General features: G+C 37.4%; 1 protein-coding gene across 2 annotated transcripts in view; it reads left to right on the forward strand.

Annotated features, from left to right (window-relative positions):
- Positions 1–22,033, forward strand: part of Cntnap5 (contactin associated protein-like 5) — a 921,488-nt gene that overhangs the window by 783,302 nt on the left and 116,153 nt on the right. For both annotated transcript variants that reach the window (XM_013020681.1, XM_013020682.1), the window contains exons 17-18: positions 1,194–1,412; positions 14,033–14,272. In XM_013020681.1, the coding sequence (XP_012876135.1) occupies positions 1,194–1,412; positions 14,033–14,272 (459 nt within the window). The remainder of the gene's footprint in view (positions 1–1,193; positions 1,413–14,032; positions 14,273–22,033) is intronic.

The following is a 22,033-nucleotide window of genomic DNA, read 5'->3' on the forward strand; positions in this document are numbered from 1 at the left end:
ACACTACTATCACCAACACTGTCACCACCATAATTACTACCACTACCATCACCATCACTGTCACCATTGCTACCAGCACCATCACCACAACCACCGTTGCAACTCTCTCAATTGCTACCCGTATCACCATCTTTAAAACAATCACCATCATTACCTCTTCTACCACTACCAGAAGTATCACTACCACCATCACCATTGTTACTGCCATCATTCAATTATTTCATCATCAATCATAACTACTTCATTATTTCTTCATCATCAGTACTATTACTTCTAAGGGACTTCTATCTGACTTCCATGCATTTTTAATAGGCTGAAAGAGCCATGGAAGGTATTTAGAACAGAGTCAGAAGACAGAAGACAGTATGCTCTGATTAAATTAATTGAGTTTCTGCCACATGCACCGATGTCTCCTTCACTAAGAAAGCTAGTGTTCTTAGACAAGTTAGTACTTTTTCACTCAGGAGCAAAGTATACATACTTGGTATCACAAGCATTTATGACATGTCATAAAGGAAGGTTTTGGACTCCATAGAACATAGACCTCCTCCTTGCAGGAATGGAGATGCTTAGTAAAGCTCATGGCTACAGAGAGCCAGAAGGAAACAACTGAATCCACATTATAAAGCAGACACCCAGGGCATCAGCACAGATGATTATCTGTCAGAGAGGTGTCAAAGGCCTAGGTTTCTAGTCTGTTTTCTGAATTGTACAATAAGGATTAACTAGGGGTAAGAAAGCCTGGAATGTGAGTGTGTGTGTGTGTGTTTGTGTGTGTGTGTGTGTGTGTGTGTGTGTGTGGTTATATAAATATACACATATATATACATAGGTCCATACATACCCATATGTATACATGTATACACATATATTCATTTCATTACCATTTGATGGTTGTTACTGCTAATTATTTTTAGGCAAAATCTTGCTATGTAGCACAGGCTGGCCTAAAACTCAGAATCTTCCTACTTCAGTCTCCCAAATAGTGGGATTACCATTATTTACTACCATACCTATTTTGGTTTTCATTACTGTTAATGTGATCTCAGTACTTCAGAACAACAGTATAAATGTACTTTAGTATTTTTTCCATTCAGAATGACTTATAAGCCTTTCTCCCAATTCACTCAGGACTTTCTGTGCCTGTCACACATCTTCAATCCATCTTCTTCTTTGTTATTATTTGATTTCAGCTCCTTCTGAGATCATGTTTGCCATAGATGTTGGGAATGGTCCTGTAGAACTCATCGTCCAGTCTCCTTCTCTTCTTAATGACAACCAGTGGCACTACATCCGAGCTGAGAGGAATCTCAAGGAAACCTCACTGCAGGTGGACAGCCTTCCACGGAGCACCAGGCAGACTTCAGAGGACGGGCACTTCCGATTGCAACTGAACAGCCAGTTGTTTGTAGGTAGGGGACACCATAAAGCACCCTTTGGCTAAGCACCATACAAGACCACTTTGTGACAAAGTCTTCAGAGCCATATTATTGTAGAATAGGGGACACCATAAAGCACCCTTTGGCTAAGCACCATACAAGACCACCACTTTGTGACAAAGTCTTCAGAGCCATATTATTGTAAAATTAGAAAATAATTAAAATCTGTCATTACTTACAATGATAAATTATCTTCTGTAATTTGCTCCTTTTTAGCTTCCTCAACCTTAACAATAAAAGGCTATTATAATCCTCTTAACAAATTCAGGGATAGTTTTAACAGTTTTGTACTGTACAATGATATATATAATATATCATTGAGGAAACCCTTTTGTTTTTAATCATTGTATTGAAAATCTATATTTACAGGAAGGATTCATCAATTTCTCAAGTTCTTATACCTTTGTGGGTGTAGACTTCTATTCTAGCACTTTTACTGACTCTTAATAACCATTCCTAATGATGCAATCAAGTAGCTGAGAAAAGCCAAATGAATTCCAGTCCTCAGTTCTACGGTTAGGGGAAGAACTGTTAATATATGCACTAGGGAGCTTTTCTGGTATATTTTGAAACAATTTCAATTAGGTAGCTGCTTCACACTTTTACAGCAAAGCAGCCCTGAACCTGAACAGATGTCTCATGGTGTCCATTCCCTCTGTGAGATTAAAATGTTAGCTTGTTGTACTCAGCCACTACTAGTAGAGAGACTAGATGGGTATAATTTCCTCAGTTATTCCTTCCATCAGTGATTATAGAGCATCTACCACCAGTCCAGTAAGAAGTTCTGGTTGGATGATGGGAACTGAGGATAATTTGAGCAATGGATTCCTCTTCAAGAAGCTCATGGTAGTGGTGTGTGTGTGTGTGTGTGTGTGTGTGTGTGTGTGTGTGTGTGTGTGTGAGTGTGTGTGTGAGTAAGAGAGACACTGTTTCAGCGTGGTAGTCAAGATAATTGTGCTAACACAAATCTATTCCTATAGTCACAATTCAGTAAAGAGGGTTTGATTACTTCATTGATGCTTTAAGTTATAAAGTTCTTGCCTAGCTAGCACAAGGCCCAATGTTCCAGCCCTAGAGTCAACAAAACCAAATTTTTTTAAAATGAGTTTAGAAGGGCTTATAAAACTTTAAAATACAAAACAGAGCTTAAAATGTTAGGAATATGGCAATGTTTTAAAGCCATGAGTGTTCTCCTAAGTGACATTTAAGTTCAAATGCTTAGAATATGAATATACATAGTGATAGGATTTTCCAATGCAACCAGATTCAACTTTCTTTCTTTACTTTTATTTTTACCAACTCTGATATTGTATAGCTTTACTGCTAGCAATAAAATACCATTTCTATTCAATGGCTATTTCTTTTTATTTAAATTTTATTGTAAAGGTGATGTACAGCGGGGTTGGTTATGGTTACATAAGTTAGGTAATGAGTACATTTTTGAACAATGTTAACCCCTCCCTGATCTTCTCCCACTTTCACCCTCCTAACCCACCTCCCCAAGTGGCAGAGTTCATTTCCAACACAGTGTCTAGTGAGCATCTCTATAAAATTGGTTTGCCCTTTGTCCCACCATTTCTGTGATTCCCCTTCCCTTCCTCAAATCAGATATACTTATATTCAAGATGAAGGGTACAGAAATCAAAACCAGTGACATCAAAACTAAAGGAAAAAGAAAGAAAAAATAGGTAACTACAAACAGTACAACTAAAAAAATATCTTGTTTCCATTTCTTAGAGTTAATTTTGATACGCATCATTTTATATGATCATATGTGCATAGCTATTGAGCCATTGCGATCCTCTCCTAATAATATCCTAAGACATATTCTGGTTGTTATAAATGAGGGAAACCATACAGCCTATGTTTCTTTGGGTCTGGCTTATTTCAGTTAATATAATTTTTTTCCCAAGCCTTTCCATTTCTTTATGAATGGGGCAATGTCTCGATGGTCATTTCTTATCGGCTACCTTTAAAATGGGCTTTTAAATCTACGAAAAGCCATGAAAACTACATCAAGTTAAAAAAAGAAGTAATAGAATGAAAGATATCACGTTCTTTCATCTCCACATGGACCATGATCTGTTATCATTTGTTGTGTTTACAGAGTCAACAGAGGCAAAGCTATAAGTCATTAAAACATTTTTATTATTACAGATTTTTGCTTAATTAACAATCTACACAAGTGACATGATTTACTATTAAAATGTATTGTAAATTTGATGATATGCTTTTAGTTCTATTTAAACATTGCATTTTCTTTCTCTGAGGAGGTTTGCTGGTCATCATGATTTAATATCTTGTTTTAGTAGAATAAATTCAAGTATTGTGCAATTTTCATAAATTGTATTTTATGCCAAAGCCTAATTTGTCCTCAGAGAGAATTTATGAATCTTTCTGGAAGAAGGAGTATATAGTGATGGATATTTTTACCCTCTCATGCAAATTTCACTTAACTATCCAATTATCCTATGGACCAAATATCTGACAAACTTAGGGAGGCAGATGTGTTTCTAGATATATTTTACCTTCAGATATTTCAGTTAAGTTGATTACAAATCCAGTAAGCTGTAAGAGTAGACCAGTGGGACTACCTAGCTTGAGCTAGGGTAAAAATACCTATTGCCATTATCAGGTGTTATGGTGGCTTTAAAGAAATCAGTCTTAGTTTGCATTTGAAGAAGAAAACGTTGTTGGGTGTCAATTTTAGTCTGTTTGTTTCAATTTCCATGTTGAATGTTCAGATATATGCTATTCAGAAATGTCAGATAGCCAAAACTGCAAGTCACAACATTTTCATTCTGTATAATGCAATAAATAAACACAATTCTGCTTAGTTATAGGATCCTAAATGAAAAATTGTATTCTCTATCATTTAGGGATTTAGAGATAGTAGATATTTGTGTTTGGTAGGCAGGAAAAGGTATCATTTTCTGACTGGATTAGATTGAGTGTGGAATTACTTAAAAATCAATTTGGATATTACTGTCTATCTTTGGACATTGAAGAACCTTTCAGTCAAAGCAGAGAATGTTTCAACTATTGCAATCACCAGCTTGCTTCTGTGGTTATGAGAGTAGTAGACACATTTTATAAAACAAATGTGCCTTTCAGCACCACCCTTGTTATCACAATGTCATGGGTTGAAATCCCCATACATGAGTCATTGCATGCTGAGTTCCCAGAATCAATATTGTATCTCCAGACTGTTTTTTCACCAGTAGAATTAGGGACGTTTGTAACCATGTCATTTTGTTGCTTGCATTTTGTTTAGCTGAGTAGAGGAAACTTCACAAAATTCATCTTTCATAATGTATGTGATGTGTATATGGAATTTCCACCAGTAAGACTGTTACAGTGTCACCATTTCTGCTGTGTTATTTCCTTATCCATGGGTACATCAATATAGAAATTAGGCAAGACCAATCTGAAAGTCTACCACCCATTACTGGAAATACAAAGAAGAGGGCTACATCTGTCTTGTAGATCAGACTCCAAAGCTCCAGAATGAAAAGGTAGTCTGGAAATTGATATTCCAAGACTAGAATATCTGGAACCTGCAGCAGTCATTCAATAAATGCTTCTCCTTCATAACCAAGAAACTAAAATGTCACTCTCAAAGATGTTGATTCTAGAGTAGCAGTGACAGAGTCTGGAAAAATGAGTAGAGAGCAGTATGGAGAAAGGTTAGGTAATAGGGACAGTTAAGGGAAATTATGAATTCCAGTCTCCTACAGCATAAGATGACTATCTTTACAAATAATTTATTACATGTTTCCAAAATAGCAAGAAAAGATAAATTTAAGTGTTCCAACATAAATAAATAATATTTCCATCTTTAACTTGATGCTAATGATACTGAGCATTATACATTGTTTACATACTAAAAATAACGTTGTTTCCCATATGTGTGTGAGAGAGATTTTATGCATCAATTAAAACATTTTAAAACTATTAGTTCAATTGAAAAATGATAACCAACTGGTTCTTCATTACTTTTTCTTCCCAAATACCATTGAACTCCCAGAGTCAGATTCTTATAGCTTGAAAATGTTGTGATTGATCATGTTTTTATGCTCAGAGATGTTCTTCCCAAAGAGGTTGGGAGATAGATACACTGAATTCAATCTAATACTCTATTGAAATCTTTTCTGCCCCCTTTATTCAAGATACCTTTTCAAAAAGGTTTTCTACAAAATCTCTTCTCATTGAAACTCACTTTGTCATATGCCTGTCACTGTTGGAACCAAATGGAGATGTTGTTTCTTGCTTGGTTTAATTTTTATTTTTGACCCAAAGAGCACTAAGAATCCTACCTACTTTTGCAAAAGAACGTGTGGTATGGCCTTATTTTTTCGTACAGATCAGAGAAAGATCCTGAGAGTTATGCGACTTAAACTCAACGTTAGAAAGAATAATTCAGCTCCTCTAGCACATACAATTGTCCACATTTATAACTCAGAAAAGAAAAAGTTAGAATACTACCATTTGTGGCAAGGAAAGAGATGTTATAACTGTAAAAAAAAGAAACTCAAATCAGATTTATTTCTGGAAAAAGAAAAATACCCCTCCCTTATATATAGGGAACCACTGTGAAGTACAATAATGATGGGAAAAGTCATTTAGTCCTTTTCAAAGCCAAGGGCCATTGTAGGGATGTGCCTCACAACTCCAGGCTGGCAGAGAGTAGCCCCAGCGAGGCACACTGATGCCATATAGTTTTCTGGGGCTTCCTGAGCCTGTTTCCATATTTATATCATTGTCTTCAGGCTGAAGTCTCAAATAGGAAGACTAAGGACACCTTTCAGCAGAGTAATGAGTGGCATTAAGCAGTGAATCTACAAAGAGCTATTGAAAAATTTCCTTTCTGATCCTGGCAGAAAGAGCACTAGGTCTCAAAGCTACCACAGCAGGAAAGATGTTTTGGCAAAGGAGGAAGAAGGAAGATCCATGTTTTAATCCAGCTTCTGGCTTCATTGTGCATGACTCATACTAAAGAGGAAAAAAAGACCACAAGTCAGGGTTTGATAATTATGGGCAGCAGCTCAACAACTTGAGATGGAGCCTAAGACATAGTACCCAGTCATCAATCATGGGAAAGCCTGTCGTCCTAAGGCTGGAAGAATAGTGGATGGATAGGTTTTATGTGTCTTCCATTTTAGGGCTGGCGAGTTGCAGATACACTCTTAAACAAAGCCGTGTTCTTCTGATGTTCTCCACATCTGATGACCAGATGAAGCCAAGCTAGATAAGCCTGCCATGGTGGCCCAAAAAGGAACACTTTCATGAGTTATTGTTGCTGCTGTCAGACCTATACAGAATTCTCCTGCCTCTCATAGGTATTGATCCCAGGAAACTATTAAAGAATCATTCCACTTTCTTGGGTCACGTGAGCTAGTATACACCTGCAATATTACTTACATAGGAAGTGGTAATGAACAATGCATTTATCAAGACTAGCCTGAGGCTAAAGTTAATGATATCCTATTTCAAAAAAAATTACCTTACTTATTTAACTGCCCTCCCCCCAGTACATCACCTTTACAATAAACAAAATAAAAATACAACAAAAAATAAGCCAACTGCAATCTGTGCTAAGCAGGAAGTAGAGATAGGAAGATTATGTACTGAGACCTAAAGCCAGGCACCGGTGGGCAGGGAAGTCTCTTATCTCCAAAAAGACTCTTATCTCCAATAAACCACCAGAAAACTGGAAGTGGCACTGTGGCACAAGTGGTAGAGCACTTGCCTTGAGCTGAAGAGCTGAGGGACAGTGCTCAGGCCTAGAGTTCAAGCTCCACTACTGACCAAAAAAAAATATAACCTAAAGCAAAAAAGGCTGGAAGCATGGCTCAAGTTGTACAGCATTAAGCTCAAGAACCTGAGTTCAAACCTCAGTTATGCCAGAAAATAAATCTTAGTTCCTTAGTTTCTTAACTTCATGTCAGTGACGACTTAGTAGAAAATCAGCATAAGAAAGAGTCAGCCTGGGTTAATAATATTATTTTTTCCTGTCCTGGGGCTTGAACTCAAGGCCTGGGCACTGTCTCTGAGTTTCTTTTGCTCAAGGCTAGCCTTCTACCACTTAAAGCCACAGCACCACTTCTGGCTTTTTCTGATAATGTGGTACTGAGTAGTCAAACCCAGGGCTTCATGCATGCTAGACAAGCACTCCATCAATAAGCCACATCCCCAACCCAATTATATTAATTTTAAAGTGAAATTTACCCTTTGCTTTCATCAACTATCCATAAAATAAGTTCCCCTCATGTTTTGGCAAAATATTTATAAAGATCATAGATTTTTAAAAATATATATTTTTTATTGTAAAGATACTGTGCAGAAGGGTTACAGTTACATAAATAAGGTATGAGTACACTTCCTATTGAGCATTGTTATCCCCTCCTCTGTTTATTCCCTACCATCCCTTCCTTCTGCACCTCCCCAACTCTCCCCTCCACTGAATTTTTTATAGGAAGTCTGCAATACTTTTATTATTTTCTGAAGGTCCCACCCTCAAATTTGAATAATTTTTCATTGAGATGAGTTCTTTCCTTTGAAGTGAGTCTATTCTGATACACGCATGCATGCACACACACATGCACACACATGAGCATGCTTTTCACATCTCATTTTAATGACCTGATTATTGTCTTTCTCCCCTGTAATGGTTTTGCTAATTTTCTCTACATCCTCTGTGCATAGTTCATGTTCACTGACACATTTAGCATTGAATAACTATCTAATGAGTTCATGAAGGTTAATGAACTCAATGTTTCATGTGCTGACCACTCTACTACCCACACTCTGGCATCAGGCAGACATGGCCTTCTGAGCCTCAGTTACACCATCTGCTCTCTGGACTTAGTAGCTCACAAGTCAGTTTCAAATATTGAATACAGCAATAGATATTTCTCTCTTCTGCTTGGAATCTCCCATTAAGGGTCATAAATAAGAGTGCAAGCATTAGCCATTTCAAATGAGAAAAAAAAATCCCTGCCTCTACAACAGTAGAATGAATAAAGAGGCATTCCTGGAAATGACATAGTCATCTGATTAGAGAGCTTCAGGGGGAGGTTCCTTTTTTTTCGGTGGTGGGGCTGGAACTCTGGGCTTGGGCACTGTCCTTCAGCTCTTCAGCTCAGGAGAGCGTTCTACCACTTGAACCACAGCACCACTTCTGATTTTCTAGTGGGTTATTGGAGATAAGAGTCTCACAGATTTTCCTGCCTGGGCTGGCTTTGAATTGTGATCCTCAGATCTCAGCCTTCTGAGTAGCTAGGGTTGCAGGCATGAGGTTCCTTTTTATACTTGATTTTATCCTTTCTAACAATCAATGGTGATAAACTCTGTAAATTCCAATAATTCATTTATTGGCTGTAGGGAAAGTAGTTCAAGTAAAAACAAATGGCTCCATATTTGCAATGGATGGAAAAAAAGAGGAAAAGATAGAGGATGAGAGGTAAGAGGAATAAAAAGATAAAACCAAGAAAAGAAGAGAATGATGGAGATGGAATAACAGAAAGAAGGAGGGGTGAGAAGGAAAAGAGAGAAAGTAAGGAAAGAAGAACAAGAGAAGAAAACAAAAAGCAATACTGATTTTTTTTAAATGAAATTGGAGCCTGGTCTGACCCATTCAGTGCTTCAAGTTCTTGATGAAAGTTCAATTGGTCATGTGCCAGAAAGATTAGGCTCATGTAAGAAAACAGAGATTCTCTATGCCCAAGGAGAAGAAAGGCATTGAACTGCTTCTCTGAAAGCAATGAACATTTGTCGAGCTAACAACAGGATGTTTTTCTGAGACAAGTTTAGAATGATGACAGCAAAGGTTTTGGAAATTGATTCATACCCTGTCCAAGGAAACACCATCCTAATGAACCCACCTGATACCAAGAGCCAGCTGAAGGGTTTCACCCAAAATTGCTTCTAGCTAGGCCAGCCAACTAATGGTTTAGGTTGCCAAGAAGAGTGATGTAGAACACAAAAGAATAAATGAATTTGTGTATTTTACTCGAAGGAACCATGTAATAGATCAGAGAGAAAGGAAACTCACTCAGTTGCGATATTGATGCGATTATCATACATACTATTCATGATTTCTAGGTATGGGGCTGTATGTGAGCTTAACATGTTCCCAGATTTCAGTTTAGTTCTGGCTCTGCCACAGAAGAAAAAAAAATGTATTTGACTTGTCTCTGGGCAAGACAATCCCCCGAGGCTTAGTTTTCCCAACTGAGCAGTGTGAATAATATATGAATTTTCATTTAGAAATTGATGAATTAAGTGTAAAGGCTGTAGCATCTAACTAGTAGGTTGGAAATACATAAGTTTTGAACTAATGGCATTGGGTTTATTCTCAAAGTGCACGCAGTTAAAGGCTCTGTCGATGATGGAAAGATTATATGCTTCTCTAAGGATAATGTAGCTGCTCCTTGTTCTCCTAAATATATAATGAACTGATGCAAACAAGGAAGAGAAAAATGGGTTAGAATCATGGGTGAAAATTTAAATACTTGCAACTGCCAGGAAGACAAAATGAATAAATGAAGAGGTGGAATGGGGCACGTGGCCAAGAGAAGAGTTTGCAACCATCTTCAGGGAGCTAATCCCAGAACAGCCACTGCTAAGGTTTACTGTGAAGAAAGTTGGTGCACTGCATAAAGTAATGGTGCATTGCTGTAAAGCACAGACATTGCTATCTGAATTATTAGAAGAAGATTTACCAAAGTTCTATAAACATTTATTACTTTTTAAAAAATGACAGCTATTAGATTGGGTTTTGCTAGCGCATGCCTATAATCTCAGGAGGCTGAGATCTGAAGATCATGGTCCAAAGTCAGCCTGAACAGAAAAGTTGGTGCTATTCTGATCTCCAGTTAACCACCAAAAAGCCCCATTTGGAGGTATAACTCAAGTGGTACTATCCTAGGCTTGAGTAAAAAAAAAAAAAAAGCAAAGGAACAGTGTTCAAGTTCAAATCTCAACATCAGCAAATAAGAATGGCAAAATTTAAAATAATCAAATACTGACTGGGCAGTATATAAATGACTATGGAAAGAATATATGAGTTCCGGAATATGTGTTTGTGATTGCACAGATGAAATATGCTGAGCCAGTGAGGTAAGGAGAAGATGATTACCAAGAAAATGTAATATATGAAGATGTGTACAATCTAAATAGACTGTGATACACAAAGGAGCCATGAAGAGGTCAAACAGTTGATACATTAATGTCAGATCAAGGAATGTAGGAAGGGGAAGCTATAGAAATAAGAAGAGCCAGGCGCTGGTGGCTCACACCTGTATCCTAGCTACTCAGAAGGCTGAGATCTGAGGATGCCTTTCAAAGGCAGCCCAGGCAGGAAAGTCCTTGAGACTCTTATTTCCAATAAACTACCAGAAAACCAGAAATGATGCTGTGGCTCAAGTGGTAGAGTGCTTGCCTTGAGCTGAAGAGCTGAGGGACAGTGTCTAGGCCCAGAGTTCAAACCCCAAAAAAGAAGAAGAAAGAAGCCATATCTTTTTTTCAATCATCTAGGCTAAGGAATTTTCATCTCTGGAACAATGTCTACTATAGATAAGGGGTCAATTGGAATGGTAGGATCAACATTTCAGATTTGCATCAAGGCATACTGTAATATGGAGACTGGATAGCAAGATTCAGTGGGAGATGAAGAACAGAGTCAGGATGCCTATCAAGAATATAGTTTTTTTTTTTTTGTAGAAAGAAGTATAGGGAGCCAGAAGTGTCTATAAAAAATAAATCCATGCTGTGAGTGAGGAGCAAGTAGGCAAATCATGATTCCATTTCTGCACATGCTTTAAGCTTTGCAGAAGAGATGTAGCTTAGAGTATTCTACATGTAATAGACAACAGCCTCCAAGAATTCAGAGAAGCAGCAACTATTCAGGGTTTGCAGGCGTGTTTGTGTAGGTTTGTATGTGATCAGGATTCTATTGAAATAATTCAATCCTTAGTCTACATATTCCTCTCAATAAAGGAAAGAAACAATCACATCTACTATTTTTCTTCTTTTAAAATAATAAAAGATGGCTAGGTAAACACTGAAATTTGTTGTGGAAGTCACACTGTATCTGATCGTCTAATTGTGTCCTGTTAGCATCCAGAAGTGACAGGGCCCCTTTCTCCAAGAGCATAGTCACCAAACTGAATGACTTCCACATTAAGGGGTGCATTTCTTCCAGCAAAACCACACTGATCACCTTGTTTGCCATTTATAAACCTATTGACTAAGTCACACTCAAGAAAACATGCAATAGATTTTGCATTCTCCACGTCTGCCAGGAGGAAAATGACACTAACAAGATATATGGAGAGTTATTCAAATCCACTGTGGGGAGTGACTACAAAATGAAGGAAACAGAACAAAACATTTAACCACATAAATCCTCCTTCCTTATTCCACACAGTCTCCCAGAAAGAATAATGAACTTTCTGCTGTGATCTGCCTGTGTGTATAATTGATTTATCTTGTGGTTAAAAGGACATTTACTCACCCAAATTGAGACAGACAAGAAAATGCAATTTGGGTTTGGCCTCTTGGCCTGCTTGGGTATCACTTATCTGAATCGAAAAGATAGTGGAGTTTGTCATTATCGTAGAATAAGAAACCAGATAGATGACTTAGGAATGTTCTGCCTCATCTTTGGATACAGGCAGTAAATTGTATAAATGTATTTACTGGTCTGGTGATCGGGTATGATATAAGAAAGGAATAGAAGCTCCTTGTTCTACACTTCCACCAATTTACCTTTGTAATTATTTCCTTGCCCTCCCATAACCTATTGAATTTGCAACTTGTGTCTTCGTTAGTATTCATAATCTTTACCTGAAATAACACATTTGAAATCCTCGTCTACTCCACCTCTATGGGAATGCATTCCCATCTAGTCACCTGATAGACCAAGATTTAATAAAACGGTAAGATAAAGGGCTAGAAACAAATGAAACCCAGACAGGATATCCTCTATAGATAGAGGAAATAAATGATAATTATCCCCTGCCTGTGGTATTTTCCTATCCATCTTCTCTCTATTAGGATCCTTGGTAGACTTCACATATCTATGAGTTCCCCATTCAGTTGTGTATATCTCCCAACCCAAGGAATTGAAATAAAACTTTGTTCTTTAAGGACAGGCTGAATGTCAGCCATCAGCCTTCTTTGGAATCTCCCAGAATTCACAGCATTAAATAATAACCTATTAGTGGATTGCTGGCTTGTGGTCCCTCAGAACACACATTTTTCTAATAGAGTTCTCAAACTATTGTGCATGGAAAAGAAGTTGAGAGACATGGTGTCTCTAGAAGAAGCATGGTCCTCCATGTCAGAGACATTCAGAGCCTAGTGATCATATCTTTAGACAAAAGGGCTATGTCACTTCTAAATGCTCACAGGACACAATTCCATGATGAGATATTATGCAACTAACATGCTAAATAGATTTTGTGTTTCACCCAGCTGTGATTTTTTCTTTACAAAATGTGAAGTGAGATTATTTTTCCTTTATTGATATGACTATGTAGAATAAGGACAGAAGCACTGTGGTTTTTGAATGGCAACAAAGTACTTTAGAAACTTTGATGTGTAAGGAATGTATCAAAGCTCCACTGACACTCTCCAGATCTTTCCTCAGTTGAAAGTTGGGGATGAGTCCTATTTACTATTCTTGGTGAAGAAATCTTGTCTTCCAAATATTATATTGAGGGTAAGCTATAGAATCAATTACTGTGTACCAACTGTTTCTAGCCACTGTTTGGACAAAAAAAACAACAGTGATTGAGTACATACTGAATTCTATGACTTTGACTATGTCTTATATGAAATAAATACATTCTTATTTTATAGCTCAAACAGATGACGCAAAGGCCATCCAGTAAATGGCATGGCTTCTGGCCCCCAAATATATCCACTCTGCAACACATTATGTTGCACTGCATAATTATGGTGTATGATATTGCAGTTTCCTAGCTTATCATACCTAACTGGTTGCTTCTTCATCTACCAGAAAGGATTCTCTCATGCCCTGCTTTGTACTACAGTGGAAAGCCAAGTACAGACAGTATGAAATCCAAGCTTATTCCATTAACAAGGCACATGGTCCTCTGAAGATTCATTCTTAAACATTTAGAGTAAAGGATCACTTGTGAACTGTTTCCTTCTTCTTCTCCCCTCCCCCTCCCCTTCTTCCACCTTCTCTTCTTCTTCCTCCTCCTTCCCTTCCTCCTTCCTCCTCCTCGCTTTCTCCCTCTCTCCTCTTTGTCTATATATCTCTCTCTCTATCTCTGTCTGTGTCTGTCTTTCCTCTCTCCTCCCTCTCTGTGTCTGTCTGTCTCTCTCTCTCTCTCTCTCTTTCTCTCTCTCTCTGTCTCAGTCTCTGTCTCTGTCACGGTTCCCAGCCTATAACAGCCATTAACATTAATTCCAGGCTCTTTAAATTCCTAACTCTCATTGGAAATGTCAACAGACACAACAGTAATTAAACCAGCCATTGCCAGTAAAGATAGTAAAACTGAAAAAAAAAAAAGAATTCCATGATGTCTTATATCCTTTTTGTCTTCTTTTTTCATCTTCAGGGGGAACATCATCAAGACAGAAAGGCTTTGTTGGGTGCATTCGCTCCTTGCATTTGAATGGTCAGAAGCTGGACCTGGAGGAGAGAGCTAAAGTCACATCTGGAGTCAGGCCAGGCTGCCCAGGGCACTGCAGCAGCTACGGCAGCAACTGCCACAATGGGGGTAAATGTGTGGAGAAACACAGTGGCTACTCCTGTGACTGTACCAACTCCCCCTATGAAGGGCCCTTCTGTCAGAAAGGTATGCTGAACATTCACACTGCTGCTGGGTTCAGTGCTATCGACCCTGTGGTCAAGGTCAGATCGCTGGATACCCATGTCCTCACCACCAGCTCTCACTCTCTTTCCTTCTGTTCAGAGACTCAGTCTGGCATATCAGTGTAATCCCAGGCACTGTTTATCCTGTGTAGCTAAAGACCCCATTGAAGACTAACAATGTAGATGTTCATGCCGGTTATGTTAACTGGATTGCTAACAATATACCAGCATTCCCAGTTTAATTCCTCAGTTCACAAATGGAATCAAAGGATCCTAGAATCTTGTCCTAGAGAAGTCTTAGAGACCCTTCTGCCATCTTTTTTTTTTAACAACAGTACTCATGGTATGTATACTGCAAATTCTAGATAATTCTAGAAACCATGGAATCTCATTTGTCAGAATATTACTATTTTTAAACTGAAAAGTATAAGAATTGTCTATAAATCATTGCAGGTTTTTTAAAGTTTGTATTGTTGGTGGCAAAAAGTTTTCTGGTCAATATAAAATATGTTCAGAATTAAATTTCAACCGGAGCTGGGAAGGTGGCTCAGTTATAGAGTGCTTGCTTTGCATGCATAGAGGCTCTGGGTTCGATTCCTCAGCACCACATAGCAGAAAATGCTGGAAGTGGCAAGGTGGCTCAAGTGGTAGAGCACCTGCCTTGAGTTCAGGCCTGATCACTGACAAAAAAAAGAATTACATTTCAACCATTGATATAAAAGTGCCTCAAGTTTGTAATCCTAGCTACTTGAGAAGCAGAGGTTGGGAAAATTTAGTTAATAGCAATCACAATAATTAAAAGTCATACACCTTTGTATATAGCTGTTATCCCAGCTATGAAGGAGATAAGACTGGATGTAATGGCAGTTATCTGCAATTCCCATTGCCTTGCAAATAGGAGGATCACACAGTTCAGCAAAAAGTGAGATACTACATCGAAATTAACCAATGTGAAAACAAAGAAACAAATGGAAAATGACTAGAGATGTGGCTCCAGAGCTTTAGCACCTGCCTGCAAGCCTAAGTCTCTGACAGAAAAACAACAACAACAAAAAAAACAAATAGTAACTATGAGGTCCACTACTGTTAATCAGCTGATAATAATAAAATGTTTCAATCACATTGGTAGACACTATAAAAAGCTCTAATCAACTCACTAAAACACATCTTCCAACCAGCTCTATCATACAATACATCATTTAGAGCAACTTGATTTGGAACTTAGAGATAAAAGAAACAACAATAACAAAAACACTAAGTGTTTTCCTCAAATAATTCTATCAGGCAATCTCTTCACATATTCATTCTGCCTTTTGCCCCAGTTAGTGGTAATTACCTGCTTACTGCTGAGAAGAATGTTATTCTGTTTGAGGATAAGATGAATAATTACCTGATTTGAGGCCAACAGTTTAGTGGGGCTTCTGTCTATGAGCTTGGACTAAAGCAACTCCTATCCCAGTGGGCTCTCATATAAACTAATACAAACAAAACCTCCTGGGTTTTCACACAGGGAGTAGGAGGTCTCTGTACAACAAACACCAAAAGTTTGAAGCCAACCTTAAAATGATCCCATTCATTACAAGAAGTCAATAAAGATTAAAGAGCACTTACTTATTACTATGTGTACAGAACTAGCTCACAGCATATTGTATTCAAGTCCATAATTTAAAGAAAAATAGTGAACTGCAAACTTCCTTTATTCAGGGAGATCATTCAAACATCTCATAAATCTTTTTGCATAAATTTAGCCTGATCTTGTAGATTCCTTCTTTCTAAAACAATTTCTATTAATTCTCTGTCTTCTCTACTCTATCTCTAGCTTGTATGTGTCAAAACAGTCTCTATTTCCATTTCATTCTTTTATTTTGACCCATAAGCTAAATAAAGAAGTTGGCGATTAACCTCTTTAGAGTAGTTCATATTTCATCATTTTCAAACGTTCCCCTCTGTATTCAAATGATTCCCTTTATATTCTCTTCATCACTGTGACAACATTGCTGAGTAAACCAACTTAAAAAGAGGTATGGGTTATTTTGGCTCATGTTCCTTGTTCTTGTCTCTGAGCCTGTGATAGTACTGTACATCATGGTGTTGGAGAAAACCTGCTCATCTCATGACTCCTCCAGAAGAAAAGAGAGAGAGAGGAGAGAGAGAGAGAGAGAGAGAGAAGGGAACTGATATTTGAATGACCTAGCTTCCTTTCATTAACCTCATCTTCCCACTAGCTCCACTACCTCTCCGTAGTGACAGAAGCTGGTGACCTTTATCATATAAAGCCTCGGGGAATATTTAAGATCCAGACCATAAGAGGAGGTTCAGTGACTTGCTAATAATTGTCAGAGCTGAGGGGCCATTTCATTTTCTCATTTATGATCCCAATTCCATTCTTTATTATAAATATGGTAATTGATTTATATCTTTCCAGAAATACAGCGTTTTGCACTATGTGTCATTCTCTGTCATCTCTCTGCTCTTTAGATAGAATTTCATACCATAAACCCCAGCCCTTTGAGATATAGGGTATGATTGTTTTCAATAAGTTTACAGTTTTATAGGATTAAATCATCACTAACTAATTTCTGAGTACTTTTGCTTTTTTCCTCTCCCAAATGCCCTATAGCTTCTTTTGTCTCCATGGACTTGGCTGCTTATTCTGAACCACTCACATATACAAAAACAGTCAGTCTATGGTTTCTTTTTTTTTGCGGGGGGTGGGGGTCGGGTCATGGGGCCTGAACTCTGGGCCTGGGCACTGTCCCTCAGCTCTTCAGCTCAAGGCTAGTGCTCTACCACTTAAGCCACAGCGCCACTTCTGGCTTTTTTCTTTTTGCTTATGTGGTGCTAAGGAATCGAACCCAGGGCCTCAAGCATGCAAGGCAAGCGCTATACCACTGAGCCACCTTCCCAGCCCGAGCCTATGGTTTCTTTGTGTCTTTTTTTCTCCCTCTTAGCCTAATGTTGTCAAGGTTTTGCTGTGAGGGGGCATTTTCCATTTCTTTCTCTCTCTTTTTTTAAAATTACATAGCATTCCATAGTGCATAAGCAGCATGTGTGTTTATGTGTTTGTTGGTGGATGGACCTTGGGATGCCTTGGTTTCTTCTTCTGTTTTTTTTATTGTGAAAATACTGTACAGAGGGGTTATAATTACATGGTCAAGATAACGAGTACATTTCTTATCAAGCATTGTTGCCTCCTCTTTGTTTCCCCTTCCCATCCCTTCCCATACTCTCCCTACATCCCCCACCCAATCCTCCCCCCACCCCACCAAAGTTGTAAAGTTCATTTTTCGACATAAGGACTAGTGCATCTCATTGTTGCAATGGGTCCACCTGTATCCCTATTTAAATGATTTGTTTTTGCCCTTCCCCTCCACAAATTATACCAACATCAAATACATTGAAAGCAAGGGTTATACCGTGGGGGAGGGACAAACAAAGCAACATAGAAATCATCTTAAAAATATGTTAGAAACAATTGCATGAAAGAAAAAAAATTGAATACTTATCTTGTAATGCTGTTATAACTATTCATGGGCACATTTTTACATAGAGTATGAAAGTATGTTTTTTAGTTTTTGGAGTACATACCTAGAAATAAAAACATTGCTGGTCATATAGTTTTAATTTTGACAAAATGCCAAATTGTTTTTCAATGGATACTAGAACTTACTTCCCAACAGCAGTGTGTGATGAGAGGGTTCCAATTTTTTGCATTCTTGACTACACTTGTATTATATGACTCTTCCTCTTTAACATCCTGCTGACTGGGAAATCACACCACACTGTGGCTCTGACTTGCATTTACTGATGACTATTAAACACTGTTCCATGTTTTTTTTTTTCTGTGTATCTCCTTTGCTGAAATAACTATTCAAATCTTCTGTGGATTTTTATTTGGTTTTTCTATTTAATTATAAGAAATTTAGTATTTTTATATATTCCCCTGATTATATATGCAATTTGAAAAAAAAAGTATTTACTAGTTCTGTAGGTTTTCTTCTTCTGTTCCATATTCTTTCATTGTATCATTAAATTGTTTTTTCAGTACTGCACTTGAAATCAGGGCTTCAGTGCTCTACCACTTCAGCAAAGGCTCTAGCTCTCTTTGGAATTATTATTTTCCAGATATGTCTTGATCTTTATGACTAAGAACCACCTCAGAACAATATCCTTCTACCTATGGCTCCCATGAAGCTGGTATTATTGTTACAAACTACTATGTCTTGATTATTTGTTGAAATAAGAGTTTTATTTAGCATTTTAACCAAGAAGATTTAGGGCAAAGATCCTCTTGATTTCTGTATTTTGAGTAGCTAGGATTATAGATATAATCTACCACATCTGGCCTATGGTATCTTCTGAAACACAAATGTTTTACTTGTGATGAAATCCATTTTAATTTTTCTTTTTGATTACACTTTTAGCTTCATACTGAAAAGTAATAGTTAATATAAAAACATGGAAATTTGTGCCTCTTTTCTTTTTTAATTTAATTTAATTTACTTGTAAAGGTGGTGTTCAGAGGGGTTACAGTTTCATAGTAAGATTATGAGTACATTTCTTATCGAACGTTGTTACCCTCCTCCCTCATTCTTTCCCTTTGTCCTTTGTCTCACCATTTAGTTTTCTTCTATGTTCCTCTAGTTTTAGCTCTTACATTTAAGACATTGGTCCATTTAGAGTTAGCATTTCCTGTATATTTTAAGTTAGGGGCCTGACATGATTCTTGTACATGTGACATCCATTTTCTCCAACAACATTTATTAATGTGTCTGTCATTAACTCACACCATCACCATTTTATTGAATATAATTGTGTACCCATAATGGTACTAACATCTATTTTTTTAAATTAAAATTGTTAGTTAGTGGGCAACAATGGCTCATGCCTATAATCCTAGCTCCTTAGGAAGCTGACATCTGAAAATGTCTGGTTTGAAGTCAATCTAGACAGGAAGGTCCATGAGACTCCAATCCCCAACTAATCAATAAAAAGCCAGAAATGGAGCTGTGGCTTAAGTAGTAGTACACAAGTCTTGAGAATAAATACAAGTCTTAAGGAAAAAAAAAAACTAAGGGACATAACTCAGGCCTTGAATTCAAGCCCAAGTGCTAGTGTGCATGCACAAACACACACATAGATACAAATAAGTAAAATTAAATCCAAATGTTAAATGATAAATTTGGAAATTGTTTTGAAAATCTATAAAAGTTTAAAGCCAATCTACTTACTCAGAGACAATCATTAAAACGTATTTCCTAAATTGGGTACTGGTGGCTCACATCTAAAATCCAAGCTACAAAGGAATGTGAGATCTGAAGACTTCAGATCAAAGACATCCTGGACAGGAAAGTCAATGAGACTCTTATCTCCAATTTACCACCAAAAAGCTAGAAGTAGAGATGTGGCTCAAATTGTACAATGCTAGCCTTAAGCACAAAACTAAGGGACAGAGCCTATGTCCTAAGGGACAGAGCCTATGTCCTAAGATGAAGCCCCAGCCCCGCCCCCCATATTGTTTCACTAGGCAGTTCATGGTAGTTTATACTCATGTTGCCAGACATAGGAGAGGCATAAGAGGATTGAAATTCAAGGCCAGTCCCAGGCAAAAAAAAAAAGATCCTATCTGAAAAATAAAGTAAAACAAAAAGGGCTTGGTAGTGACTTAAGTGGTAGAGCACTTGTCTAGTAATCAGGAGGCCTGCTTTCAACCTCCGGTTGCTCATATGGTTTGGTTGGAAAGATAAGAAGAAAAAAATTAAAGACCAATACATAAATATAAGCCAACAAACAGCAGCTGGTCCTAACCATAGTGATGAAATTAAGTTTAAAATTATTACATGAAGACAAGTCCTGGGTAATGAGTAGTCTAGCAGATACTTAGGAAATTTATAAGCTGCAATTAATTTAGGGAAAAAATATATCAAGTGTTAGAAACGGATAATTCAAGCCTATAATAATAGCTACTCAGGAAACTGATACCTGGAAAACTGTGGTTTGAAGCCAACTGGAGAAAATGTTTGTGAAACTTCATCTCTAAGCTAATCAGCAACATGCTAGACTTGGAGGCATAGCTCAAGTGATAGAGCAGCAGCCATGAGTATGAAACGAAGCAAGGGCATGGGATACTGAGTTCAAGCCCAGGTCCAGGTATTGGTGAAAAAGCAGTAATAAAGGAAAAGAGAAAGGAAGAAAGAAAGAGAAAGAGGAAGGAAGGAAGGAAGGAAGGAAGGAAGGAAGGAAGGAAGGAAGGAAGGAAGGAAGGAAGAGAGAAAGATGGAAGAAAGTAAAAAAGTTAAAAAAATCACTGGGAATTTAAAAATGAGTCCAGGTTTTATCGTATTAAGATACAATATTTTTTCATGTGAAGGGTTCTGTGCTGTGTATTAATTAGTTCTTTTCACAATACATACTGTTATTAACACAGAAATGATATTGTATTTGAGATCTGCTTCCAAACGGTAAAGGAAGATGATGGGATGTGAGTATTTCAATGAAATAAAACTGGTCATGAGTAGACAATAGCTGAAGCCAGATCATGGGTGTATGGATCATTAAATTCCTTGTTATCCACAGGGTATGTTTTATTTTTTTTTAGAATTAAAAGTTTTTTTTAAAAAAAACTGAATGGCTTAAATGACCAGGGACATAAATATTAAAACATTTTAGACAGGCTTTGGCAGAAGGTACAAAGTACCTAAATGTATAGGGCATCTGAAATTTCATTGCTAAGAAAATGTTAGGTGTTCATCACAGATTATTTATGAAGTCTGGTCAAAATTTCAAAACTGTTGATCATAAGTATTTAGTGAGAGGTGATGTTCAGTGCTATATTAACTGAAAGTTAAATATGATCTCTTGTTACAAATTCCTGAATTTTCCATACATTATAGACGTGGACCAAGGGGCTTGAGGTTGCTACATACTGTAATGTGTAACTGTGGGAGAAGGTAGATCTCATGATTGACTCTACTACTACTTTGAGCCACAATCCTGTGGGATTGAGTGGATGAACAAGATAAGTTGCACCAGATAGAAAATAATACAGTGGGAAATTTTGATGTATATGAATTACATATATGAAATAAAATAAATAAAAGTAAGGAACACCTGTGATATAGAGTAAAATGGACATCATTGACATCATAATATGTTTTATAAATTAAAGGGAAGGACTAGATGGAATGTACATATATTTTTGGGAAAGGGAAGGGGAATAGCAAAATTCTAAGACAATGGACAAATAGTGAACCACAAGATTCACAAGGCACTATGTTGGAAATGATATCTACAACTTGGTGGGGAGGGGAGTTAGGAGGAGGGAAAGTGGGAAAAAATGAAGGGGGTGTAACAAGAAATGTACTCATTACCTTACTTATGTAACTGTAACCCCTCTGTAAATCACCTTTACAAAAATATAAAATATTATCTTAAAAAAAACATTCAGCAAAAGGACAGGAAAATGACAGGAAAAGCATCCCTGGGCCCTGAGAGGTGAGAAAGCTGTGGAAAGGCAAATATATGATGAGAGCTTGCAGAGTTTTCTGGATTCTGAGGTCAGAAGCAAGCAAGGATTTACATCTTCTCGAGAGTAGAAGGCATTTTGTCTTTGTAAATTTATGATCTGCTTTTAAAGGACAATAAGACAGGGAGTTTCCTGTATTTTAATTGTCTTCAGACTACATATGTTGTGTCTAAAAGCCAAATTTTGGATGATGCAAGCTGATTTCATTATTTGCAGTAG

The sequence above is a fragment of the Dipodomys ordii genome, unplaced genomic scaffold, assembly GCF_000151885.1.
Source record: "Dipodomys ordii isolate 6190 unplaced genomic scaffold, Dord_2.0 Scaffold52, whole genome shotgun sequence".
Classification (NCBI taxonomy): Eukaryota; Metazoa; Chordata; class Mammalia; order Rodentia; family Heteromyidae; genus Dipodomys; species Dipodomys ordii.